Here is a 26,349-nt window from a genome sequence, read left to right as displayed (position 1 = left end):
CTGTGAGTCTGTTTCTGTTTTGTAAATAAGTTCATTTGTGCTATTTTTTTAGATTCCACATATAAGTGATGTCATATAATTGTCTTTTTCTGACTTATTTCACTTAGTGTGATAACCCATATAGCCAACTTTTGTCAAGATTTTGCCACACTTGATTCATCTATCACTCCTCAGTTTTTGCTAAAGTATTCAGTGCAGATATAAGATTTCATCTTTTTATACATTTTTTAAAAAAGGACTTTAAAAAAGAACCACAATGCTTTTATCCCTTTTACAAGCTTAATATTTTCTTAATATCATCTAATACATAGTCCATATATAAATTTCTCTAACAGTTTCAAAATGGTTTGATAACTGATTGTTTGATTTGACATTCAGTCATGGTCCACAAATGCGTTTGCTTATTTATTTATTGACACTGCCTTTATTGGACATATGGAGTACAGTTTCTCTTCTTGGAACAAAAATTACTTGATAGAAGGTGTTTCTGAAAAAATTCACTAGCATACCATGTATTTTAATCCTCATATGTTAATATAGTTCTGCAGAAGGCAAAGGTTTGATTCTTTTTTGTTTGCTTGTTTTAAAACTGTAAGATCAGTCATCTGCATTTCTAAGTGCAATATAATGAAAACTTAGTTCAGGGACACTTTGGAGAGCAATTTGGCGATTCGTAGCACTGTAACCCCACAATTCCACTTCTCCTAAGATACCAGACCTACCCAAACTCTCAGCATGTGTGTGTTAGGAGACGTGTTACAGGTGCATACAAATAGTGGCAATGTGGAGACGACCCAGTCACTGCTTAGGAGGAAAATTATGTAAGCTGCTTTATTTGTACTGTACAGTGATCAAAATGAACTAACTGGATTTACATGAAGAAAACAAAATGGACAAACATTGAGAGAGAAGAAATGTATAGTATAATAACATTCATTTAAAATTTAGTACCTTAAACAGATAACTATATATTTATGTAGATGTATGTAGATAAGTATAAAATACATGTGGAAATGATATATCTGCTAGGAGGGAGGAGAATAGATGGGGAGGTGGGCTTTAACTGTACCTATAATTTTTTTCTTCAAAAATATCTGAAGCAGATATGACAATGGAAGTTTTTCTTTGTTGAACTCATATTTTTTGGTTAAACTTGTATTTTAAACATAAACATTAAGAAAACCAACCAAATAAAATATCATTAAGCCTTCAGCTAGAGTCTGTAGTCTGATAAATGGAACTAGTTTCATATGAATAGAAAATAGGTACCTGTCTCAGGGGTGTGATTGATGCTTACATGCTCCAAAATACATCTCTAGTCAGCATGCCTAGTGCCTGGAATAGAAACTTAAACCTGTGGAACAAAGGCGTTGTTAACTGAAATATATTACCTCTTAGGGCTGGGTTTCACAACCTCAGTACTACTGACATTTTGGGCAGAATAATTCTTTGTCACAGGGAGAGGTCCTATGTGTTGTAAGATGCTTAGCAGTGTCCTGGGTCTCTACTCACTAGATGACAGTAGCACACCCCTAATGTGACAACGAACAGTGTCTCCAGATATTGCCAACTGTCCCCTGCGGGAAAAACCCTCCTCTTTCCCACCCCCCCCTCCCTCCTTTGGGACCATTCCTTTGGGAACCACCTCTCTTAGTGAATAATGCATTAATCTGTTATGCCACTCTCACTGGCCTAATTATGCATAATTTATTCTAGCTTTCTAACTAATAGCCCCTTGAAGGAGCAGAACTTGATTTCTACAGTTTTTGGTGGCTGGTTTGGGGGAAGATAGAATGCAAGGTAAGGCATGGGAATCACAGTGTTAACAGGGTCTCTGGATGGTGGCAGAGGAGGCATGTTCCTTAAGGAAAGGTAGAGGTGAGACAGACTTCAAACTTCACCTCGTAATCCGAGGAAAATAGACTGCTTCTTTAGGAGAAACTTTAGAGTGGGTTAGAGACTTGCATATGAGTATGTGCTCTCACCTCTGAAAGTAGATGACTTAGCATGTAATTTTGGCCAACAATGAGTAAGCGATGGAGTGGTTCTGGCAGGAAAGAGGAAGGCAGAATGTCAGAGCAGACTAATACTTTTAACTGCATTGTGAGGGATGGGTGGAGAAAGAGCAATTTAAGTGGTAAGTCGCAGAAAGAAAGGCTCCCATGCTAATAAACCAGGTTTTCCGGTATATTTTAGCCCATAAAACATACTCTCTACTGTTTGTCAGATAATTTTTCTTTTCATACAGCTGTAACAAAGTGGATGACTTGCCCTGTGCCCTGTCCCTATTTTCTGTGAAATTAGTTTTTTAAAAAATGTACCTAATATAAACAGGTTTTAAATCTTTCTATCCTCAGCAGTAACTAGTTGGGGATCTTGTTGGTGATTTAGCTCTCTTAATCCCAAATACCTCAGTAGTTTAGAAGAAGGTACCTTCATCTCAGAACTGTGGAGGTTTGAAAAAGCTGGGTGAAGACTAAGACACAAGGATTCTTTGAGAGTGAAAAGATAATAGGATCAGATGATAGGACAGTCAACTTGAGAACACATCCCCTGTTTATTTAGAGTTGTCTTTACTGTTGGGAGGAGCAGACATCTCCTCAGGTGCCCATCAAATTCAAAATCCAGTTTGTCATTTTAGAAGTGTTCCCAGGGACTTCCCTGGTGGCGCAGTGGTTAAGAATCTGCCCGCCAACGCAGGGCACATGGGTCCGGGAAGATCCCACATGCCGTGGAGCAACTAAGCCCGTGCGCCACAGCTAGTGAGCCTGCGCTCTAGAGCGCATGAGCCACAGCTACTGAGCCCGCATGCCACAACTACTGAAGCCCGTGCTCCTAGAGCCCGTGCTCCGCAACAAGAGAAGCCACTGCAGTGAGAGGCCCGTGCACCACAATGAAGAGTAGCCCCTGCTCGCCGCAACTAGAGAAAGCCTGTGCGCAGCAAGACCCAACGCAGCCAAAAATAAATAAATAGATAGATAGATAGTTAAATAAATAAATAAAAAAGTGTTCCCAAAACTAACCTCCCATTCACCATACCGCTTCTGGCCACCCTACCCCACAGAGAAAACCCTGATCAAAACTCCAGAGCTTCTCCATTTTGTTTCTGCCTTATAGATAAGAACCTATCAATAATAATAATAATCACCACTATTTCTTATACACCAACTCCACTGTGCAAAATTAATTTACATTATTTACATGAGGATAACATCTTGTTAATCCTCATTTTACTGATGAGAAAACTACAGGTGAGGAAGGTCAAATAACTTGCTTCAGATCACATCGCTAGTCAAAGGTAGCCTGAAAAGGAATCCCAATTTGTCTTTCCTACTCAGAATCCCTCGCCACCACTTCCTACCCTAAACCATGCCTTCCTTACCAGCCCCTCTGGCCAGTGTCTTCTAATTCTCCCTTTGAAGGTTGAGGTGACTTTTCCACAAATGGAATCTCCTCTGCTGAGTGTTGGCTTTGTCACATCCTAGGAAACTCATAACATTTCAATCCTAAATCATCAACAGAAATTTTAAAGAAAACAAATCCATTAAGACTATCCAGCATTATGATCAAAGATACTGTACATAAATGCCAAACCATAAGGTTGACATTTTAATTGAATTGGTGGTTCATTTGATGATGAAGTTTATGGACTCTTCTGTGTTGTGGGATTTCTTGTTTAATCAGACTACTTATGTCCAAATAAACGAAGTTAATGTGGATGTCAGTCAAGATATGGGTCAACAGTGTATTGAATGAGATGTTAAAATGTTAATTGTTAAAATGAAACTCTGCCTGTTATTCTAAATGCCTGTTGGTTTCTCTGCAGTGTTGATTGGCAACTGATTGCAATGTCCATACTTCCACCCCACTTATGCTTTAAAATGGATATACACACATATTTAATTCTGTGATTAGTATTTATATCTGGGGCTAAAATCCTCCCATTTTATAATCAGCATTGATTATTTTATAAGTTTCTGGAGAACTAACTGGGGTAAATAATGATGAAAAAGAAGGTAGATTTTCTCATCCACCTTTCTCAAGAGACTAAAAGTACATCTCCAGTACTTCTAGCTTAGTACTTTTAGTCTTGATAACTGAGAGACACTAATAGAAAATTACTCACAATACAAAAAAGGCAAATTATTCTATTATAGATATATAAACCATGTAGAAATCAGGAAAATAGAAACTTTATTTCAGTAAAGCTTTTGCTTTTATCTTAATCCCAAATAACACAGTCAACAAATCCATTCTACCTGTTACCCTTCCCATGGCCCTGACAGACATCACTAATTGATGATGTCTTTGTCACTGAACCAAGATGTGGCCTCAAAAGTCCTCTTTAGCACAAACCTGCAGACAGCTTCTCACTATCAACTGACCTGGGGTTGGCCTTCCTGATGAAACCTTGTCACACTCCTGATCTGGAGATTAGATGGGGCTTCTCACACTGCTCATCAGAGGACACTAACTGAAAGGAAGGGAACCTGTTGAGTAATTGGGTTTGGCTTAGATTTGGTTGTATGGTTTGAGGTTACGTTGATGACTTTGACATCACTGAAGTGCAGTAGGGTGGACTGAATGCTCTTAAATTAGTCAGGTTTTTTTTTTTTTTTTTTTTTTTTTGCGGTACGCGGGCCTCTCACTGTTGTGGCCTCTCCCGCTGCGGAGCACAGGCTCCGGACGCGCAGGCTCAGCGGCCATGGCTCACGGGTCCAGCCGCTCCGTGGCATGTGGGATCTTCCCGGACCGGGGCACGAACCCGCGTCCCCTGCATCGGCAGGCGGACTCTCAACCACTGCTCCACCAGGGAAGCCCAATTAGTCAGGTTTTAAACAGCCTAGGAAACAGGAATAGAGTTTAAGGTAACCTTGATGGTTTTGATGAATGAGCCACCAGAGAGAAGGAAAACATTCAAGATCCTTTACCCAAGGCGGATGCTCCAAAATGGGATAAGAAACCAGGCTTGGTTACATACATGATAGGAACTGGCCCCTTCAGAAAGCCACAGGCAGAGTTTTAGATAAGCAGGCAGTGGAAAGCAGGGCACAGAACCTAGACTGATGCTGCAGTGCATAAAAGAGCCAGCATGTTTAACTACACAGTGATGCGCTGCTTTGAATCACTAGCCCTGGCCTTGGCCATGAACAGTGATTCCTGCGTGTCTTCCGTGTGCCTACGTTATATTCGGAACTATGCCCACAAGCGACCCTTAGCCTAGTTAAGGAGATATCACCAAGATCCGGATATCTATGTGGCAGTTGAGAATCAGGCAGCACTGGTGTTATTGAAGTCCACAAACATATAAATATAATTAATTTGAGGAAGAAACTTAATGAGCGTAGCATGAAAGGAGATCATTTTGGATGGGGGACATCAGAGAGGGTTTTTTGTGGATGTTTGGTGTTGAACTGGCCATGTGGAGGTGGATTGAGGTTAACTAAGGTGATGGCTTTCTAAACTGGGAAAATGAGGGAATCATTTAAATAGCAGTGGGAGTGAGCTTAGTTTATAGAAGAGACAAAAGATAGAAATAAGATTAGGTTATGAAGGGCCTCAAATGCAAAGCAGTTTAGATGTGATACAAAGGCACAGGTAAGTCGAGGTTTACTGTTTGTATTAAGGGTGGTAAAGAGGAAATTCTGAAGCCTGTATAAAGGGTTTAATGAGATCTGTGAGGGTTGATTATTGAATTTAGAAAAAGAAAAAAACTGAGGGATTATACATTTTTCAGTTGGTTAATTATTAGAAGGAGGAAGCCATCCCACTTTTCCTCCATATCCATAAAAGATGGAATAAAAAGATTGGCTTAAATTGAAGTAAAAAATTTGATAGATGTAAGAAAGAACTTCTCATTAGCAAAAAAGGATATGAAAACTGGACCAGACTAGTAGGTAGATTACATAGAGATTTTTTGCAAATTGGATAGATAATTGAGAATTTTGGGAGAGGTATAAATTATATAACAAAACTCTTTTCATTTTTTAGCAGTGCCTTTTTGTCTTGGTTGTAACAAATTCCCTATAAATATTTTAAGTATTTCAGTTTTCAGTCTGTCTTTATGTGGTGTTTATCTCTGTAACATCGGTGTCTGCTTGTGGGCCACTGGCTCTATGGGTAGAGAAAGCCCTTCATCAGTTCTTTTATTCTGCCAGAAAGTAGCAACAGCTCCTGAAGCCCTCTTCACCTTTTCTCCTTTCTTCAAGAGATTTTGTAATAGCATTTCCCAATTTTCTGTTTTTCTTGCTGAAGCACTTGGGGCAGCATAAGTTTTCGAACCAACAAGAAAGTGAGAGGTGAGGGCACCAAAACATGCCTCGTACACGCAAGGTGGGGGAGATAGGGAGCAGATAGTGTGGGTTCTACATTTGTTGAGAATAGGCTCTTGGGCTAGAGGAAGGAGAGATCCCATTGGACTTGTGATTAGACAGTTTTTTTCATGGGTTGGGGTAGGAAGAAGCCAGTGATGTCTGGATGCCCTGGGGGTGAGCAAAACTCTTAGGCAGGGCCCTCCTCCTTGGTGTGCCAACCTCAGAACAGTGTGATGAAAAGCTCTACTCTGGACCCCTTCCCTTGCTTTTCTAGGTCAGGTGCCTGGTATCTCTGCTTCTCTTCCTCAAAAGCTCTGTTTCCCCCAAAGCTTGGGCTGGCTAGAGAAGAGCTTCTATACCCTGGAGCCCTAGCCCATCTTCTGAAGGTTTCTCAGGGAGCAGAACCAGTAGACCCCTTATGTCTCCTGTAACTTCTGGGATACCTGGTGAACGAGAGTAAAGAACGGGACGCTTTTCTGTTAGGGCTTTAGAGCCTTCTTCCTTTCCAGATGTTTCTGGAAACAGGATTTGCCTCTGTGCTTCTCTGGTGTTGAGCACTGGGCAGCCTGCATCTGCTAATTTCACCTGGGAAATAGAAGTGGACCCTGATGCCTGAGGGTGCAGGGGATGCCATGGACAAACTTTGTCGGTGGATCATTTGGCCTTATTATCTTTGGATACCTGGAAAAATGCGTTGTATGCAGAGGACAGCAACTTGGAGGAACATGGCTTCAGGCCTTTACAAAATTTAAGGTATTCTGGAGACAGTGCATATACATAGCACATGACAACCTTCTTCAAGTTGCAAGAGAAAACAGCATTAAGGGCAGTGATTTCAGGTATCCCTTTGAAACCAGTGGCATTCTCTTGATTTAAGCAGGGGGGAGGGACTTCCTTGGTGGTCCAGTGGTTAAGACTCCGTGCTCCCAATGCAGGGGGCCTGGGTTCGATCCCTGGGGAACTAGATCCCACACACCACAACTAAGAGCACGCACATCGCAACTAAAAGATCCCGCATGCCGCAACTAAAGATCCCGCACACAGCAATGAAGATCCTGCGTGCCACAACTAAGATCCGGTGCAGCCAAATAAACAAACAAACAAACAAACATACATACATACATAAATAAATAACTAGCTAACTAGCAGAGGGGAAGTTGATAATGAATTCCAGAGACCATCCCTTAAAAAAAAGAAGAGAGAGAGAAAATGAGATTAAGATTGGATAGAGAGTACAGACGTTGGCTATGTGTGATTAATTCAAGCATTCACCTGCTTGGTAGACTATGTAAAGTACTCCAAGCCTTTGCAAAGGGTAGGTGTATGTTCTTTTTTTCAAAGTGTGGTAAGCTTTTTGTTTATTAAATTAAGTTGGTATCTGTTAGTGTATCATGCAGATGAATCCTTTCCTCTTCCTGCTTCTGCAACAGCATTAGCACAAATTTACTTGACTAAATGAATGTCCTCATTTTCAGTGACTCATGTTCTAAACAGTGAATTTCCTTGCCAGTCAGTGGTCAACCCACATGACCCTTGACAACAGACATTGTGTGTGATGCCAGCAGGCATTGCGAAATCCCAGCGTGTGACGGTGCTCAGCCTCTGATGCTTATCTCAATGAGCCTGTGCCCAAGATTGCTAATCAATAGAGAGGCATGTGTATCAGGGTATGTGTACAAGAGAAAAACAGGCATTTTGTAATCAAAAAAAAGAACTAACATCTTTTTTTTTTTTTTTTTAAGGGAGGGCATTGCCTTGCCATTTCACCCTCACCCTCATAGGACAAGTCATCCATTCTGTCTTTTAGTGTAAGCCTGATTTAATTTTAGAAACTTATAAGTGATATTTTGTAAGTTTGATGTAACATGGACTTTTTTCCCTGTCTTGCTGATAATCAGTTAAAACAACTCCTGCATCATATAGTGAATGGGGTTGGTGGTTCATGGGCTCAAGGAAAATGAAAAAGGGGAAAATGGAGGTCTGCTGATGTGAAGAATCTTGAGTAATTTTAGAAAAAGGTGTATCAGTTGGAAGAAATTGTAAGCAAAGGCAGGAGAGTAGGAGAGCCTAAGAGATATTAGGGCCCCAAGAACTGATTTAGTCTGGTTGGAGCTAGGATGAGTGAAGATGAGTTGGAGGTGCAAAGTGTCGAGATTGGATATTTCAATCCTAAAAAGCCTTGAATTCGAAGCCAAGAAATTACTTAATTAAATTCAGGACAAATCTGGTAGCTTTTTGGAAGCAGGGTTAGGAAGAGGGTGGGGAAAGTGGAGAAAGGAGGGTGGTAGATGGAAAGCCATTCTGGAAGGTATTGGGGCCTTGAACCAGAGCCATGAGGCTGGTGCAGAGGTGGAGGGTCTGTGCAGCCATATAAAAATGTGAGCCTTGGGGCTTCCCTGGTGGCGCAGTGGTTGAGAGTCCGCCTGCCGATGCAGGGGACGTGGGTTCGTGCCCCGGTCCGGGAAGATCCCACATGCCGCGGAGTGGCTGGGCCCGTGAGTCATGGCCGCTGAGCCAGCGCGTCCGGAGCCTGTGCTCCGCAACGGGAGAGGCCACAACAGTGAGAGGCCCGCGTACCGCAAAAAAAAAAAAAAAAACCAAAACAACAAAAAAAGCCATGTGAGCCTTGGGGAAGAAGTCAGGACTATAGATGTACATTTGGGAATTATTTGCAGAGGGTGGAAGTTGAAATGGTAGATTGAATGAACTCACTGAGTGAAAGACATTTATAGAGGCTAGAGAAAAAAGGCAGGCAGGAAGAGATAAATGAACCAGATGAAGATCAACCAGGGAAAAGAGAGAGAGTGGAAACTCAGAGGAGAGAGAGTTCTAACTCTATATTTTCTCTCTCCTCATTCCTCTGTCCACCGATACTCTTTTGTGCTATATTTTTCAATAGATGTTTTCTATCAACTCTTTTTCAGAAATAAAAACAGTGAATACCTTATCTGTAAACTGCTTTTCTGTGAGTGTCTACACATGTGAGGTGGTGGTGGGGTTATTAGGGACTTCTAAAGCTAACGTAGAAATTACGTATTTTAGGGTAAGATTTGAAATGCAGGGATGACACTGGTTTATGTGGAAAGTGATCGTAGTACGGTTTCACTTTGTTGCATCTTTGCAGTTCTGCATAGGCTGAGCCATCAGACTGATGGGATTCTGGGAGAGCCAGCAGATGACACACAAAGGATATGTGTGTTCAAGTTCTTGTGTAAACATTTTAAATTTGGGTTTACACATCTTTTAAAAACTTTCTGGCATAGGTAGTATTTACATTCACATGGTACAAAAATCATAGCGATTTAAAAACATGTGCTTTGATACGTGTAGCTTCCAGCCGTTACTTTCTACCTCTATGCCATGTTAGTGTCTTATGGATGTTCCAGTGGTTCTTTATGTGACCTCAAATGTGCTATTGTAATGGAAATGTTTGTTATTTTCTTGAGTTGCTAATACCAAAGATGATGTACAGTAAACACTACTCTGAGCCAGTTTTTCACTTATAGCCTATAGTCCTTTCCATATTATTACTTAGAAAGTTTCTTTTTTTTTAACAGCTACAAGAAATTTCATTACATCAATGCAAATGGTTTCTTACCTGTAGTTCTCCACCTCTTGCTATCAAAAAATATGTGGCGATTCACACTGTTTGTAACATGAAATACGTGTAACATGAATCTGTGACATGAATGGGATTGCTCTGTCAGAGAGCATTTGTAATTTTGATTGGTGGCCAAATCACCCTTCATTAATGGTTGTACTATTTGTACTTCCACTAGGGGTGTATGGAAGTGCCTCTTTCCCCACAGCTTCACCAATTCTGTAAATGTATGTCAAACTTTTGGGTTTGTACCAGTCTGATGGGTGAGAAGTGGAAACTCATGTTACTCTTAATTTGCATCTCTTTTATAGAGAGTGTGATTTGGTACACATTTTATATTTAAGGGCCATTTGTATTTCTTTTTCTGGAAACTGTCTTTTGGCAATTTTTCTTTTCTTTTGCCCATTTTTCTCTCTCTCTTGATTTCTGTTTCACTTTGATTTTTGGGACCTTCTCATATATTAAAGTGATTAATTAGCTTTTGTCTGTGCTGAGATAAAAATACTGCTTTCAGTTTGCAATTGTATTTTCCCCTTTGCTTATCATGCTTCTTACTATGCAGATATTTTCTTCTTTTAATAAATTTATTTATTTATTTTTAGCTGCGTTGGGTCTTCGTTGCTGCGCACAGGCTTTCACAGGCTTTCTCTAGTTGCGGCGAGCATGGGCTACTCTTCATTGCGGTGCGCAGGCTTCTCATTGCAGTGGTTTCTCTTGTTGTGGAGCACGGGCTCTGGGCATGCGAGCTTCAGTAGTTGTGGCACGTGGACTCAGTAGTTGTGGCTCGCAGGCTCTAGAGCACAGGCTCAGTAGTTGTGGCGCACAGGGTTATTTGCTCCACAGCATGTGGGATCTCCTGGGACCAGGGCTCAAACCCGTGTCCCCTGTATTGGCAGGCGGATTCTTAACCACTGAGCCTCCAGGGAAGTCTGATATTTTTCATCTTTATGTAGTCAAATTTATCAATATTTTCTTTTTATAGCTTCTGGATTTTTAGTTTTTTTAGTAGAAAAATCTTCCCTCTGCCAAGTCTTAAGGGAATTCTCCAGTGTTTTCTTTGACTACTTTTATGGCTTTAAAAAAAACAATTTAAGTATTTGATTCTTTTATTCTGGTGTATTTGTCCAGATGGCTATCCAGATGTTGCAACACTGTCTATTAAAAAGCCCATCTCTACCCAGATGATTTGTGATGCAACCTTAATAATTTCCTGAATTCTAGTATAGTTTTGGATCTATTCTTGAACTTTCTATTCTGCAATGTTTACTTGTCTTCTCATGTACTGGTACGTTGTTTTAATTATTGACATTTTAATATCTGGCAGGGATCGTTGTTCTCATTGCTTTTCCTTACAGAACTGTCTTGTGAATTCTTGCTTGTGATCCGTATGGTCTTGACATTCAGCTTGTCTATGTTCCAGAGGAAATACAACTATCTATTTTTATTGGCATTGTGGTAAATTTATAAGTTTACTGAGGGTGGTTTGACCGTATCTGTGTTGAGTCTTCTTCTCCAAGAACATTATATCTTTCCATTTGTTTAGGTGTTTCTTTGTACCCTCCAGAGGTGTTTGAAAGTTTTCCTTAGACAGTGTCCATTTCCTCTTAAGTTTATAATTCCAGTAGATATTATTAATGAAGTCTCTTCTTCCATCATATCTTCTAACTGATTGTTGTTTGTATATTGGAAAGCTTTGATTTTAGTAAGGCAGAAGGATATAAAAAAGTAAGAGTTCTACTTATGTAGGTTTCAGATTTCCTTTTTTTTTTTCTCAGGCATGCAGCTATTTTATCTTAGTAGTGATAGTTTTACCACTTCTTATTCAACTTTAGTTTGCATTTTATTTCTTTACCAGTTTATACTTCATTTCTTTCCCTTGTCTAATTGTGCTGTCTGCTACCCCAATACAGCATTGACTAGCAGTGGTGTTAGTTGCTGTTCCTGCTGGGGACAGGCTGTAGTGCCTGCAGCGTCTTCCCTGTAAGCGCCAGGTTGGCTTTGATCTAGTTTTCCATCTATGGGAAATACTTCTTGATGCTTGTTTTGTAAATCAAGAATGAATGTTGAATTTGTCATGCTTTTCAGAATATTTGGTGATGAGTATTCCCCCCACCCCTTTAGGCATATTATGGTAAATTACATTAATAGCTTAATATTAGAGTCATCTTTGTGGACTAAACATTGCTTAGTCATAATATGGTGCTGGAAACTGTGCCAAAATTGGAGTTAGGATTTTTGCAATTGATCTTTATATTTGAGATTAGTGTATTACCTACCTACTTACTTCCCTCCTTCCCCCTTTATGCCCTTTCTTCTCAGATTTGAAGGTTTGCTAAAATTCCTTGTAAAACGGTTCGGGTCTGGGACAGGTAAAGTTTTCTTACTCCTCACAACATTACTGCATTTGTGAAAATGGTTCTCTTTAGAGCAGGGGTCCCCAATCCCCGGGTATGAGGCCCGATAGGAATTGGGCCGCACAGCAAGAAATGAGCGGTGGTTGCGCAAAGCTTCATCTGCTGCTCCCCAGCACTCACATTACCGCCTGAACCGTCCCCCCCATCGTTTAGAGCATTCATCTCTTGGTGTCAGTATTAGTAATGTTTTCTTAGTTAGAAAGCTATCCATTTTGACTAGCTTTTTATTATATTCATTTGCATAGGACTTTGTACAACGTTGTTTCTTATGATTTTTATACTTTTCTGTTTATGTTATTTCTTCTTTGTAAATTCTTATTTTGTATTATATGTGGACTCTCACCCCTGTCCTTATTTTGTTTTTCTTACTTGGATTAACTAGTGGGATGTGTAGGTGTTTAAAGTAAACTTTACCCTTTTCATGTGAAAAAAAAAAAGTTGAATGTGACTCTTAAATGTGCCAACTGGGGAAGCATTACTGGGGGGGGGAGCACGAGTAGTTTCGTAACTCTAAAGCTTTTTTAAAAACTAGGCAATCATGATTGAGTAGCTCTTAGGGAACCAAAGGAGATGCTAAGTCAGCATTTATTTTGAGCACATTTCATGTATATCATGGGTCATGATAGTTCTTCTGATTTTGCCCCCTTTTCTTTTTATGGACCCCTTTTTTTTTATGGTACATACAAGTCTCATTCTAAAGCAGGGACACTTGTGAAACTTTTATGTAGTGAGGGTTTTTTTCCTTCAGTTTGCATTGTATTCATATTTTTGTTTTTCATCCTGACCGATCTCTCTACTTCCAAGAAGTACTCCTTCTACTTCTACTACTACATTCTACCGATCTACTTCTACTTCCAAACCTTAAAACAGCAACCAAAAAATGACCTAGCCAACAGCAACCCCTCTTACAAGTATATTGCTAATTTGACAATCAAATAGATAAAATATTATCAATAATAGGTGAAACTAAGCAGAAAGATGTTAATGTGTGTCTGTGAACTCTCAGTGTTCTAATACTTGCTGGTAATAACATGTTTCTCTCATCCTAAGTATTTCTTCTTCTAAATCATTTTAGGTTGTAGGGTGAGGGGTTAACATAGATCTGTCGCTTGTAGCAACAAAATGATATTTTGATTCAGAGGTGGGGACCAATCCACGTTGTGGGGGCCTGAAGCCTATACAATTTGGAGACTCTCTTTAAGAAAAAGAATACACAAAATTAGGTGTGGGAGCTTGGAAGGGGCCATGCAGGTGAGGAGACTGAAGCTTAACCTTCTTAGTTTTACAGTCAATCTGTCTTTGGCTCAGAGACCTTGAACTCAATGTAGAGTCATGGCTGAGGATATAGCAGGTTGTATAGAGGCTGTTTTCTACAAACCTTGGCTGGGTGACAGTCCAGGTTAATGAGGATATAACAGAGGTAAATGACTTTAGAATAAACCCTAACAGAGACAACAATAAAACGTCAAGGGTGATTATCCTTTCTAAACCTTGACTAGCCTGCAAGATGCCTGGGGCAGCTGCTTCTGCCTCAGAGAGGACTTGAAGAGGAAGGATACCGGCAGGACATCTGTGTGCTGAATCACAGATTGGACAGAACAGCCTCCTTGGGCAACTCGGACCTGGCTGAACTACAAACGGAGGGAGTATTAAATGGACCACTGCCCAGGGGCTGTTTTCTATTGGGCTTATTGTAGGAAGACCTAATGGGGTGTGCTCCAGGCTGTAAAAGATTCCTGCCTCAGATGAAAAAAAAAAAACCAGTGACTTGAGTTCCTGCTTCCTGGGAGGGATGATTAAGCCTAAATCAGTCAAGTGAGTGTCCAGATTAATGACAGATGGAGGCCACTTATAGGTTTTCCCATATCAAAGTTCCATTTCTTCCTTCAAAGGTAGGACAGATACTCAGTAGAAGTGCTACTCAGGGTTTCTCTTTAGCAAGGAAGAACTGGGGCTGATGTGGAGTTGATGGGAAAGATCTTACATCTTTGAGGTTTGTCAAAGAGCAACTGTTGGACAGAGTGACATGGAATTTGAAGGTTTAGAATATGAGAGAACATTTGGTTTTGGAGTCACAGACTTGGTTTCAAATGCTGGTTCTATGCCTTTCTCTCCCCATGGCTCCAGGTAAGTTACCCAATCATCCTGAGCCTTAGTTTCCTAGTCTGTAAAATGGGGATAATAGACAATACCTCATAGGATTATGGGGATTACATGAGTGTACATGTCAAGGGTTTAGCACACAGTCTGGCATCAGGAAGCATTCAATAAATGTCAGTTGTCTTTTTAGTTTAGGAAGGAAGACAAAAATTATTCGTGGGAAGGGTAGGTATGATTGGCTAGAGCCTCTAATTGGGATTATAGCTAAAAGTTGTGAAGACTCTTAAATGTAACAGTTTTCTTTAAAAAAAAATTTATTTATTTAGGCTGCACTGGGTCTTCGTTGCGGCTCACGGGATCTTTGTTGCGTCAGGCAGACTCTTAGTTGCAGCATGCGGGATCTAGTTCCCTGACCAGGGATTGAACCTGGGTCCCCTGCATTGGGAGCGTGGAGTCTTACCCACCGGACCACCAGCGAAGTCCCTGTAACAGTTTTCTGATTCCCCCCAAAAATTGAGGCATAATTAACATACATTAAACTGCACAAATATCAACTGTTCAACAAGATGAATTTTTACATACTTGTAAACCAATGTGACTACCACCCAGATTCAGCTGAACATATTCATGATCTCACAGTTCTCTCAGGTCCTGCCTAGTAGGCGTGACTCATCCCTCAGTCCTCATTGTAACCTCTCTTTTGATTTCTGTCACTATCAATTAGTTTTTCCTATTTTTTTTGAAATTCACATAAATGAAATCATATAGAATGGGCTCTTTTGTGTGTTTTTCAAGCAGCATAATGTTTATGAGATTTCTCCATGTTACATGAATCAGTGGATTTTTTTTAAATTGTTGTGGAGTATTTCTTTTTACAAATACATAAAAATTTGTTTACTCATTATTGTGTTGATTGACATTTGGGTTATTTTACAGTTTTTAGCTGTTAGGAATAAAGCTGCTATGACCATTGTTGTGAACCTGTTTACTTGTTTTTCTTGGGTACATACCTTGAAGTGGAATTGCCAGGTCATAGGGTAAACAAGTGTGTTTAACTGTTGGAAACTGCTAAATGGTATTCCAAAATGGTTGTACACTCTCAGAGCTGTGTCTGCATTCTATAGCCCCTTCAGTGCTTGGTAGTTTTGGCCCTTTTTTTTTTTTTTGCGGTACGCGGGCCTCTCACTGTTGTGGCCTCTCCCATTGCGGAGCACAGGCTCCAGACACACAGGCTCAGTGGCCATGGCTCACAGGCCCAACCGCTCCGCAGCATGTGGGATCTTCCCAGACCGGGGCACGAACCTGTGTCCCCTGCATCGGCAGGCGGACTCTCAACCACTGCGCCACCAGGGAAGCCCAGCCCTTTTAATTATAGCCATGTGGTGGGTAAGTAGTAGTACATATCTCATTTTGGGGTTTTTTGTTTTTTGTTTTTTTTTGCGGTACGCGGGCCTCTCACTGTTGTGGCCTCTCCTGTTGCGGAGCACAGGCTCCGGACGCGCAGGCTCAGCGGCCATGGCTCACGGGCCCAGCCACTCCGCGGCATGTGGGATCTTCCCGGACCGGGGCACGAACCCGTGTCCCCTGAATCGGCAGGCGGACTCTCAACCACTGTGCCACCAGGGAAGCCCTCGTTTTGTTTTTTAAAAATAGCATTTTTAGTACTTTTCTCTCACTATGTAAAATAATACATATACTTTACTGAAAAATTAGACGTTGCAGATGTATAAGAAAATGAAAAGTTACCCATATGAAATCCTATTACCCAGAAAAGACCTAATATTTTGATATCTTTCCTTATAGTTTTTCTCCCATTCCTATATATTTTAAAAAGTGTAGTTATTTTAATTTAGTTGATTTGGGGTTGGACCCTGATGTCTTTACTTTTATAGATTCCAAAGATATTCTAATGTGCAGCCATGCTTGAGAATTACTGAGTTAGTTCAATTCCTTTTTTTCCCTCTCCCATCTGTGTATTGAATATTTTAGTGCCTGGCCTGGAACTCTCTCTGTAATGACTGAATGAACGAATGAATGAGATTTAGATGAGGAAATTGATTCCCAGCTAAACTGACATTTCAAATGAGTTTCTTAAACAGATTAAAAAGAAAATACAGTATTCAGTTTTAAAAAGTAAAGAGAATAGTACAGTTAATTCCCTTATAGCCATCACCCTAATTCAACAAGAATTTGCTTTATCTATCCTTTTTTTCAGTTTTTTCTTTGTGGAAGTATTTTATTTAATTAAAAGTTTAATTACAGAGGTAGTATGTGAGCAATGTCGAAAATCAGAGAATACAGATAAGCAATCAGAAACATTGTATTCTCACTTTTTTGTGTGTGTGTGCTGTCATGTATTTTAATGTATAATTGTAGTGACTCATTTTAAAAATTTTTATTGGAGTATAGTTGCTTTACAATGTTGTGTTAGTTTCTACTGTACAGCAAAGTGAATCAGCTATACATATACATGTATCCCCTCTTTTTTGGATTTCCTTCCCATTTAGGTACCAGAGAGCACTGAGTAGAGCTCCTTGTGCTGTACAGTAGGTTCTCATTAGTTATCTATTTTATACATAGTATCAATAGTGTTATATGTCAACCCCAATCTCCCAATTCATCCCATACCCCCATCCCCCGTACTCTCACCTTGATGAATGTCCTTTTGTGGGAGTATTTTAAAACTAGATGTTATGTCATTTTGCCTCTACTTACCTTAGTATGCATCTCAAAAATCTGACTTTTTAAAAACATAATCTGGATACCATTATTACACTTAACTAAGTTAATAACAGTAAACTGGATTTTTCAAAAGTACTTAGGAAGGAGAACAGTGGTAGTCAGGAACACGAAGGATTCACTGTGAAATAAGCATAGTCAAATCGCCTAATTTATGTGCTGGAAATTGTAACTTGACTAACGGCCCAGGGAATTTTTTGCATATGGTATATCTCAAGCTTAGCCTTGCGATGGTAAATTATTTTGAAAAAAGGTGGCAAAAAGTGGACTGGAAACCTGTGTAGTTGGCGGACTGCGTAGTTGATGCGCTCATTAGTGTGTTAATATCTATGATGATTAATGAACTGGAGAAGAATGAGGACAGAGCTCAGTGGTCTGTTCAGGGATCTGTCCTTCGCTCTGACTTGTTAGAATTGTATAAGGACCTTGAACTATGCCTAAGGGATTGAACATGGGTCTTATCTGTCCGGAGGCTGGCGCTGAATATTTCCGCTCTTTAATCCCAGCTGCTCTGATCCACCCCACTCCCCAGCCCCAACTGCATACAGTTAATCTTTTTTTAAAAAATAAATTTATTTACTTATTTTTGGCTGCGTTGAGTCTTCGTTGCTGCGTGCTGGCTTTCTCTAGTTGCGGCGAGCGGGGGCTACTCTTCGTTGTGGTGCGCGGACTTCTCATTGCGGTGGCTTCTCTTGTTGCAGAGCATGGGCTCTAGGTGCACGGGCTTCAGTAGTTGTGGCGCATGGGCTCAGTAGTTGTGGCTTGCGGGCTCTAGAGCACAGGGTCAGTAGTTGTGGTGCACGGGCTTAGTTACTCCACAGCATGTGGGATCTTCTTGCACCAGGGCTGGAACCCATGTCCCCTGCATTGGCAGGAGGACCGTCAACCACTGCGCCACCAGGGAAGCCCACACACAGTTAATCTTTACAGCTACTTTACCCTGGTCTCTTTAATCAGGCCAATCACATTTATGGATCAGGAAGGATATTGGGGCATAGGAGGGAAGAATGTAGCCTGGCTTTCTTGCCAAGAACCGGAGACCCTCAGAGGAGATTCTTATAGCAGAAAAAGGACCTTGCCACCACTAGTTGGAGCTGGGACAGGTAAACTCCTTCCTGCCCAATTGCTTAATAATTGGGTAGGGGGATATAGAGTAAACTTTTTTTTTTCAAGGGACGTATTTATTTAATACTATTTAGTATTTATTTAATCCTATAATAGGTAAATCATGGAAATAGGGGATTAACAGATATTGTCTCCTTTAATTCTTTTTTTTCTAAAATTGTGGTAAAAACACTTCACATAAGATCTACCCTCTCAAAATTTTAAGTGTACAATACAGTATTGTTAACTATAGGCCATACTGTACAGCAGATCTCAAGTACAATTTTTACAAAATTGAAGCATAATATACATAGACAAGAGTATAAAATTATAAATGTACAACTTGATGGATTTCCCAAAGTAAATGTACTCATGGACCTCTCATCTAGATCAAGAAGTAGAACATTAACAGTGTCCCAGAAAGTGCCCCTAACGCCCCCTCTAAGTCACTACAAGACAAGGAAGTTTTTTGTTTTGTTTTTGTTGATTCCAAGCCAGATTTAATTTTTAAATTTTCTGTGGAAATAGTGCTAAAGGAGATTTCTATTTCATGGTACTGCTACTATATGATCACGTATATTTTGGGTTAATTAGGCTTATGATTGGATAGGACTCTAGCTCAAACAGACTAATTCAAAGTTTCCATGAGAGAGTGTGTTTTAAACTCTGAGCTTCTGACTTTTGGAATATAGCCTATTGGTAGGTTAAGGATCAACTTCTATACATAAGCCTGCTGTATCCAGCTTTGGTCTGTGGTGGACCCTGATTTTCCGTAATTGCTGACCTAGAAAGCATACTTTACAGCTGGAAGATGGAAAAACTAGTGTGATTTATAAATGGGCAGTTATTCCAAGAGTTCACTCAGCTAATTTAGAGTTAATTATATTTGAGATGGTTTTAACTTCAGCCTCCATTTCTTTTAACAGGCCTTTCATAGCTGGTATTATTTATGTACCAGTGACTTGCTCAAGGCAGGTGGCACAGGCAGCTTGTGCAATTCATCTCTTGCATTAGATATAATTGTTCTAATTTTATTTTCATCCAAGCATGAACCTTGTCGAGTTGGCCAAAGCACTGGTTAAGGACAAAGTTCAAATGTTTATGGCTTTCCCTTTTTGAGGTTAACTTGCAAAACAAAAGGAAATATTTTCTAGAATCAGGGTTTTACCAATTTAAGATCTATGGGTTGCTCTGAAGGATCAGGATTAATTTATCAATAATAATGAGGTTTCCTTAATGACAGTAAAACCAGTATAGAAACTGTCTGTGCTAGTTAAATCTGATATGTACTTATATCTATATTTTGAAGACTTTTGGTCTACTTATGATCATTTTTTGGTGTCAAAAGAAATATTTCCTCTTTTTCTAAGGTGTATTTTGATGCCTGATACATAGTGAGTATCCCCTATACGTGGAGTGAATTGAATATTTTTTCCTGTTAGAAGTTCATACTTAGGGTGAATTCAGTCAGTATTTCTGACCCTCCGGTAGTCAATATTTAGGAAGGAAGTAACATTATAAATTCAGTAGTGCTTCTTTTGACATCTAATTTTATAATACCTAATTTCAGATTTTGTGTGCCTTATTAAAGAGCTCTTAAGCTAGCACCTGCTCTCTTACAATATAGAGCTTCATCTTGGGAACAATTGTCAGTTCCATGTAACTTTTTTTTTCTTTTTCTTGGTTATAGCACATGTGTAGCCACCACCTATTTTAATAAATAAAGCTTTACAAAACAAATTCTCCTGTTTATCCCTCCCTGATTCCATTGCCCTGCCAAACCTGAAACTACTACTCTGATTTTGATGTTTATTATTTTTATGCATATTTTCATACTGTATGTATTCTTAAACAATATATAATATTTATTGTTTTGCATTATTCAAACTCTATAAAAATATCACCTTTCACATATTACTCTGAAATGTTTGTTCCTTCTGATATTTGCAAATTATCTAATTTGGTAAATTTTAGTTAATTTCTTTTAACTGCTGTGTAGTATACACTTCATACATCCATTTTAAAAAATATGAGCTTCCATTTATTTACGTATAATTGACATATAACATTATATTAGTTTCAGGTGTACAACATAATGATTCGATATTTGTATATATATATTTTAAATTAAATTAAATTAAATTTTTCTTGGCCACGCCATGTGGGTGGCATGTGGGATCTTAGTTCCCCAACCAGGGATCAAACCCGTGCCGCCTGCAGTGGAAGCGCAGAGTCTTAACCACTGGACCTCCAGGGAAGTCCCGATATTTGTATACATTGCTGTATATCCACCTATTGAATGAACCTTCGTATTGATTCCACTATTTTGCTATTATAAACAATGTGGCAAGATGTTCTTATATATGCCTGTTTGTGCACAATTTTATAAGAAACTCTCTAGAATATAAGGAAAAAGCTCTTCCTTAAAGTGGAATACCAAATAATAAATGTGGAAGGAATGAAGGAGAGAGAAAATACTATTTTAAAAGACACATAGGGCTTCCCTGGTGGCACAGTGGTTGAGAGTCCGCCTGCCGATGCATGGGACGTGGGTTCGTGCCCCAGTCCGGGAAGATCCCACATGCCGCAGAGCGGCTGGGCGTGTGAGCCACGGCCGCTGAGCCTGCGCGTCCGGAGCCTGTGCTCTGCAACGGGAGAGGCCACAGCAGTGAGAGGCCCGCGTACCGCAAAAAAAAAAAAAAAAAAAAAAAAGACACATAATACCAATTTATTTGGGGTGAAAGTGTGAGGAGCAGGATATTTCCGTAGTTTCAAAGCATCTCCCTTTTATAGATACTTATAGGTAATAATTATCCACTTATTAATCAAAAAGAGAAAAATAGTAACTTCACAGTGGGGGAACCCTGTAAGCACTGACTACCTTAAGCCAAGTGGTCAAAATTAAACGTCACAAATCATGGGACAAACTGACATCAGTGCCTCCCCATGGGATGCACTGAGAAGGATACAGCATCACTTACATTGTATTCCTGCCCAAAGTGTACAACCTGCATCTAAGCATGAAGAGACATCACGTTAACCCAGATTGAGACATTCTACAAAATAAATGGCTTGTGCTCTTAAGAAATGTCAGTATCTTGAAAAACAAAGAAAGGCTGAGGAAACTTTTCATATAATAGGAAACTACAGAGACGACATGTAAAGGTATTGTACAATCCTGGGTTGAATCCTGGACGAGGAAAAAAATGCTGTGAAAGATATTGGTACCATTGTTAGAATTTGAATAAGGTCTGTAGATACTAGTGTTGCAGTAATGTCAGCTTTCCTCATTTTGATAATTGTACAGTGGTTATGGGAGTTCCCTGGTGGTCCAGCAGTTAGGACTTGGTGCTTTCACTGCCATGGCCCTGGTTCAATCTCTGGTTGGGGAATCAAGATCCCGCAAGCACCGGGGCAAGGCCAAAAAAAAAAAAAAGTACTGTGGTTAAATAAGTGAAGCTCCATGTCCTAAGTAAATCTATGCTGAAATATTTGGGGGTAAGGGGCATGATGTCTGCAATTTATTCTCAAGTGGTTCAGAAAATAGTATCGTTTTATACATACAGAGATATGACAGTAAAGCAAATGTGACAAAACGTTGGCAGTTCGTGGATCTGGGTAAAGTGAACCATCACTGCAGTTTTTCTGTATATTTGCAATTATTAAACGCAGATCTTCTGCGGTGTACCTGGAAGTAGAGTTGCTGGGTCTTGGGCTGTGAATATCTTTAAGTTTACTAGACAGTGCCAAATTGTTTTCTAGTGTGGTTGTGCTAATTACATTCCATTGTCCCAGGTCTTTACCAACACTTGATATTATTCAATTAAAAATTTCTATCCATCTTCATGGGTATGAAATAGTATCTCATTGTGGTTTTTGCATTTCTCTGATTATAGGGAAGCTGAACATCCTTTTAAATGTTTATTTAAAAGTAAGTAAGTCATTAAGGCTTACTCTTTTTATGAATTCCTTGCCATATACTTAAGCATTTTTTAACTGAATTCTTTGACTTTTTCTTACTAATTTTTTGTATGTTAATATATTCTGGAAATGAATCCTTTGTCAGTTACCCACATTGCAGTTACCCACATACTTTTCAAAAGAGGCTTAAGGAAAATATAAAATTGAGTTATATTTTATTTGAGTTACGCAGAATAAAGTAGGTCAGAGGGCAGAGAAAACATTGCACATCAAATATGTAGTGGCTAAGGGGTTGGCTTCTGTTTACAGATCTCTTCTCTCCTGGCTCAGTTAAATAATATGAGGCAACTTGAACTTGTATTTGAACTTGTATGGTCCTTCTGAAAAAGGTTATTTTTTTAGAAGGGCAGGCTCCTGTCTCCAGTGTATTTCATTCAGCGATTTCCCAAGTAACTGTTCATCTCTTCCCTTCTAGACTTAATAAAAAAAAGTCTATACATTGCTAAATAATGAAACTCTTGCACTGCTAAATATTGGCCAGTACTCGGATTGAGTAACCTGCTCTCAGTGGTACTGCAGTACCTACAGAGCAAGAGGGTAATTCAGTAGCAAAACTATTTGGTTCATTTTCTAATACTGATTAAACCCTTTGCAGAGATGAGGAGAGATTAAACCACTTGGAGTACGCTACTGAAAAAGATAATCTAATGATCATTCAAGAACTTACTTTAGTGCTGTCATTCTTAAGGTGGTTAGGTATTAGCTTTGCATGTGGGCAAAACTAAACAAAACCCACCAAAAAACTCAAAAGTAAAATCAGAAAACTTCAGCCTTTGTAAGGACTTTCCCAGCCCCCTGCCCCCCATTTTATAAAGGAGGACACCAAGTGAGGTGACTTATTGGTTACCCCTGGTCATAGAGCAAGCTGGTGGTTGTCCTAACAGAACTTGACTTTGGATTCCAGATCCTCTTCACTTTCTTCTCTAGTGCATTATGCTGCCATTCCTTCAAAAAATGGGTATATTACAGCTCCTCCTACAGATGCACATCCAAGTTCTCCAGAGGGTAGATAACATAGCTGTCTCCACTTTCCTCATTGATTTCCTAGTAAACTGAAAAATGAGAAAATCAAAGGGAACTTAACGTCTTAAGTCTTGACTTTTCTAATTAATGTAAGAAGTAAATTCATTTGTGATATGCCCCATAGGGACAAATGGATAGCCATGTCACTGTGTATATAGCTTTTTATTTTGAAGATCTTCTCATCTATTATTTTTATTCAGTGGGTAGAACTGGGTGGCAGTAGTCATTTTTCAATCTACTAAACTTATGCTACTTTAAAAAATCTTTGAATTATTTTCTTTATGGAAAATACAATAACAGTATAAAGAGGAAAACCTAGTCCTATTGCCTAGAGATAACCACTTAATGTTTCCTTCTGGACATTTTTACTGTATATATATTTCATAGAGTTAAGAGCAAACCATAGTTTTAGATCCTGGCTTTTTTCACTTAACATTATAGTTTTTATTAATGGATATACTATATCTCATTGTCTGGGTCTATTTTTTAAAATTAGTTAATTAACTTTTGGCTGCGTTGGGTCTTCATTGCTGTGAGCAGGCTTTCTCTAGTTGCGGTGAGCAAGGGCTTCTCATTGCGTTGGTTCCTCTTGTTGTGGAGCACGGGCTCTAGGCATGCGGGCTTCAGTAGCTGTGGCTTGTGGGCTCTAGACCACAGGCTCAGTAGTTTTGGTGCTTGGGCTTAGTTGCTCCACGGCATGGGGGATCTTCCCGGACCAGGGCTCGAACCCATGTTCCCTGCATTGGCAGGCGGATTCTTAACCACTGTGCCACCAGGGAAGTCCCTGTCTGGATCTATTATAATGAAAATGCTACAGTGAACACTCTTGCCTGCGTTTCTGATTATTTTCTTATGACAGGTTCCTAGAATTGGAATTATTGACTCATCAGCAAAACTACTTTTAGTTTCTTCATGCCAAACAGATTTTGACAAAATTGCTCCCAGTTCCACACTCGTACAAATTGAGTATGAGAGTACCTGTGTCATTTCTGTCTTTCAACTTTATCATTAAAGAAACATGTTGCTGATTTGATCATGCAAATAGGCCACTCTTTGTCTGATTCATGTTTCTTTGATTACTAGTAAAAAGGCTTTGAAATATTTATTAACTATTTATCTTTTTTCTATGAATTCAGTTCATGAACTTTGCTTACTTTTTTGCAGGAGCCTATGTTTTTCTTATTAAATAATTTTTACATATTAAAAACATCAAACTTTTGCTATTTGTGGTAATACCTTCTGCCATTTTGCTTGCTTTATGGCTTTATAGTTTTTATCTGGGGAAAACATAAATTTTGTTTCTACACAATCTAGATTTATACTTGGGGAGAGTTTGTTTCTGTGAGTTCTTTTGCTAATGATTCGTAGGGAGAAGATGCAAGCAAAAGGGTTATTGAGGACCAAATTCCTCTGTAATGAATTGAAATCATTGGGTAGAAGCCATTTCATGCAGACTCAGGGATTTTTACCTCTTTTCCCACTTCAGTTGCTTGTCTTTTATTTCTGAAATCTGCTTCATGTTACCCATTAGATTTATTTGTCTTCTGCACAGTTAAAGTAGCCTCTTTGATCAGTTGTTCTTCTGTCCTATGGCATTTTCTCATGTCCTGATGCTTTCTTTTAAGGTATTATCCAAAGAGATGAGTCACCCATGGAAAAAGGGCTGTCTGGTCTGCGAGGAAGGGACTTTGAGCTGTCTGACGTGTTTTATTTCTCCAAGAAGGGATTGGAAGCCATTGTGGAAGATGAAGTGACCCAGAGGTTCTCCTCAGAGGAGCTAGTGTCATGGAATCTCCTCACAAGGACCAATGTAAATTTCCAGTACATCAGTCCGAAGCTCACCATGGTGTGGGTGCTGGGCGTCATAGTGCGCTACTGTGTCCTACTACCTCTGAGGTACGTCTCTGCCCAGTAACTTGATGGTACAATTGGTTCAGCTTTCTTTTTAAATCATGTATGTAATGGCCACATGAGAGTATTAATGATACTAACCCACCCCTTCCCATTTAGAAAACACCACTAAACGTGACCTCCACAAAAACATATTATTTATTCTCTCACATTTTTCCCAAATGGAAGTGTGTATTCAGAATCCAGTATATATTAACTGCATCCATGTTGCTCTTTCAGTCATGGAAAATTTGAGGATGGATAGAAAAAGGAAGTTAGAAAAAAGAAGAGAGAGTATTTACAGTTTCACATTCACCAGAGTGTCATCCAAACTGTGACTGCCTCTCTTGGCTGGTCTGTAGCCATTCATAGCTGCACAGGAGAAAAAAAATTCCTCAGAGTGGTTACCACACAGGAGAGGGATATTTGGAAAGGTGAATTTGTTCCGCCTAGTTCAATTTTGATCACTCACTTTTCTTATTAAAAGTTCACCAGTTGGGCCCTGTTTTGGTTCTGAGTTTGCGTACTCCCTCATGAGGAAGTAGCCTCAAAGCCCAGTTTACTGGAGCCACAGTGTGGATTGTGAGTTAAAGAGGTGACACTGGGCAGTGGGATGAAGTGGTTATGGTCTGTTTAGCGTGGTGATGGCAGGTAGTAGCACGGGTGCCAGGCATGGTATTGCTGTTGATTGTCTTGCTTCATTTCCCTGGACATGGCCTTGGTGTGCTCTCCATACAGCTATCCAGGCAGTTGTTTCCAGCCAGTTAAAATTGGCACATGAGTTGAAACCTCTTTACCATCCCTAGGGTGGCCTATCCTTGCCTCATTCCGATTTATTATGCGGGAAGAGATTGCTTAAGTATAGGCAAAGGCACATTTCTAAGAAGCTCTTTCTCTTTTCTTGTGCTCATGTTGCCACTGTGTACATGTTGGGGTATGTCTTTGGAGAATCATTTCAGCTGTGATAACAAAGTGAAATTAGGACACACTTGCTTGAACATTAAGCCAGTGTTCCCAAAGTGGGGTTCATGCACTCTGGGGATGCACAAGATTATCCATTGTTGTGTTTGGGAAATGTTTCAGCTTTTATTTATTAGAAGTTTCTAGTCTATTTATAATTAGTGCATCCATTGATTTTATTTTTATTCTTATAAAGTAATGAAATTTCAGTAAAGTTGAATAT

The 26,349-nt window shown here is 39.6% G+C and overlaps 1 protein-coding gene across 1 annotated transcript in view; it reads left to right on the top strand.

Annotated features, from left to right (window-relative positions):
* The window catches only part of GPAT3 (glycerol-3-phosphate acyltransferase 3), a 55,794-nt gene that overhangs the window by 12,314 nt on the left and 17,131 nt on the right, over window positions 1-26,349 (top strand). Inside the window, exon 3 of the mRNA XM_065877695.1 lies at window positions 24,902-25,172. Coding sequence (XP_065733767.1) covers window positions 24,902-25,172 — 271 coding nt within the window. The remainder of the gene's footprint in view (window positions 1-24,901; window positions 25,173-26,349) is intronic.

The sequence above is a fragment of the Phocoena phocoena genome, chromosome 5, assembly GCF_963924675.1.
Source record: "Phocoena phocoena chromosome 5, mPhoPho1.1, whole genome shotgun sequence".
Lineage (NCBI taxonomy): Eukaryota > Metazoa > Chordata > Mammalia > Artiodactyla > Phocoenidae > Phocoena > Phocoena phocoena.
This window is presented reverse-complemented; position numbering and strand designations above follow the sequence as displayed.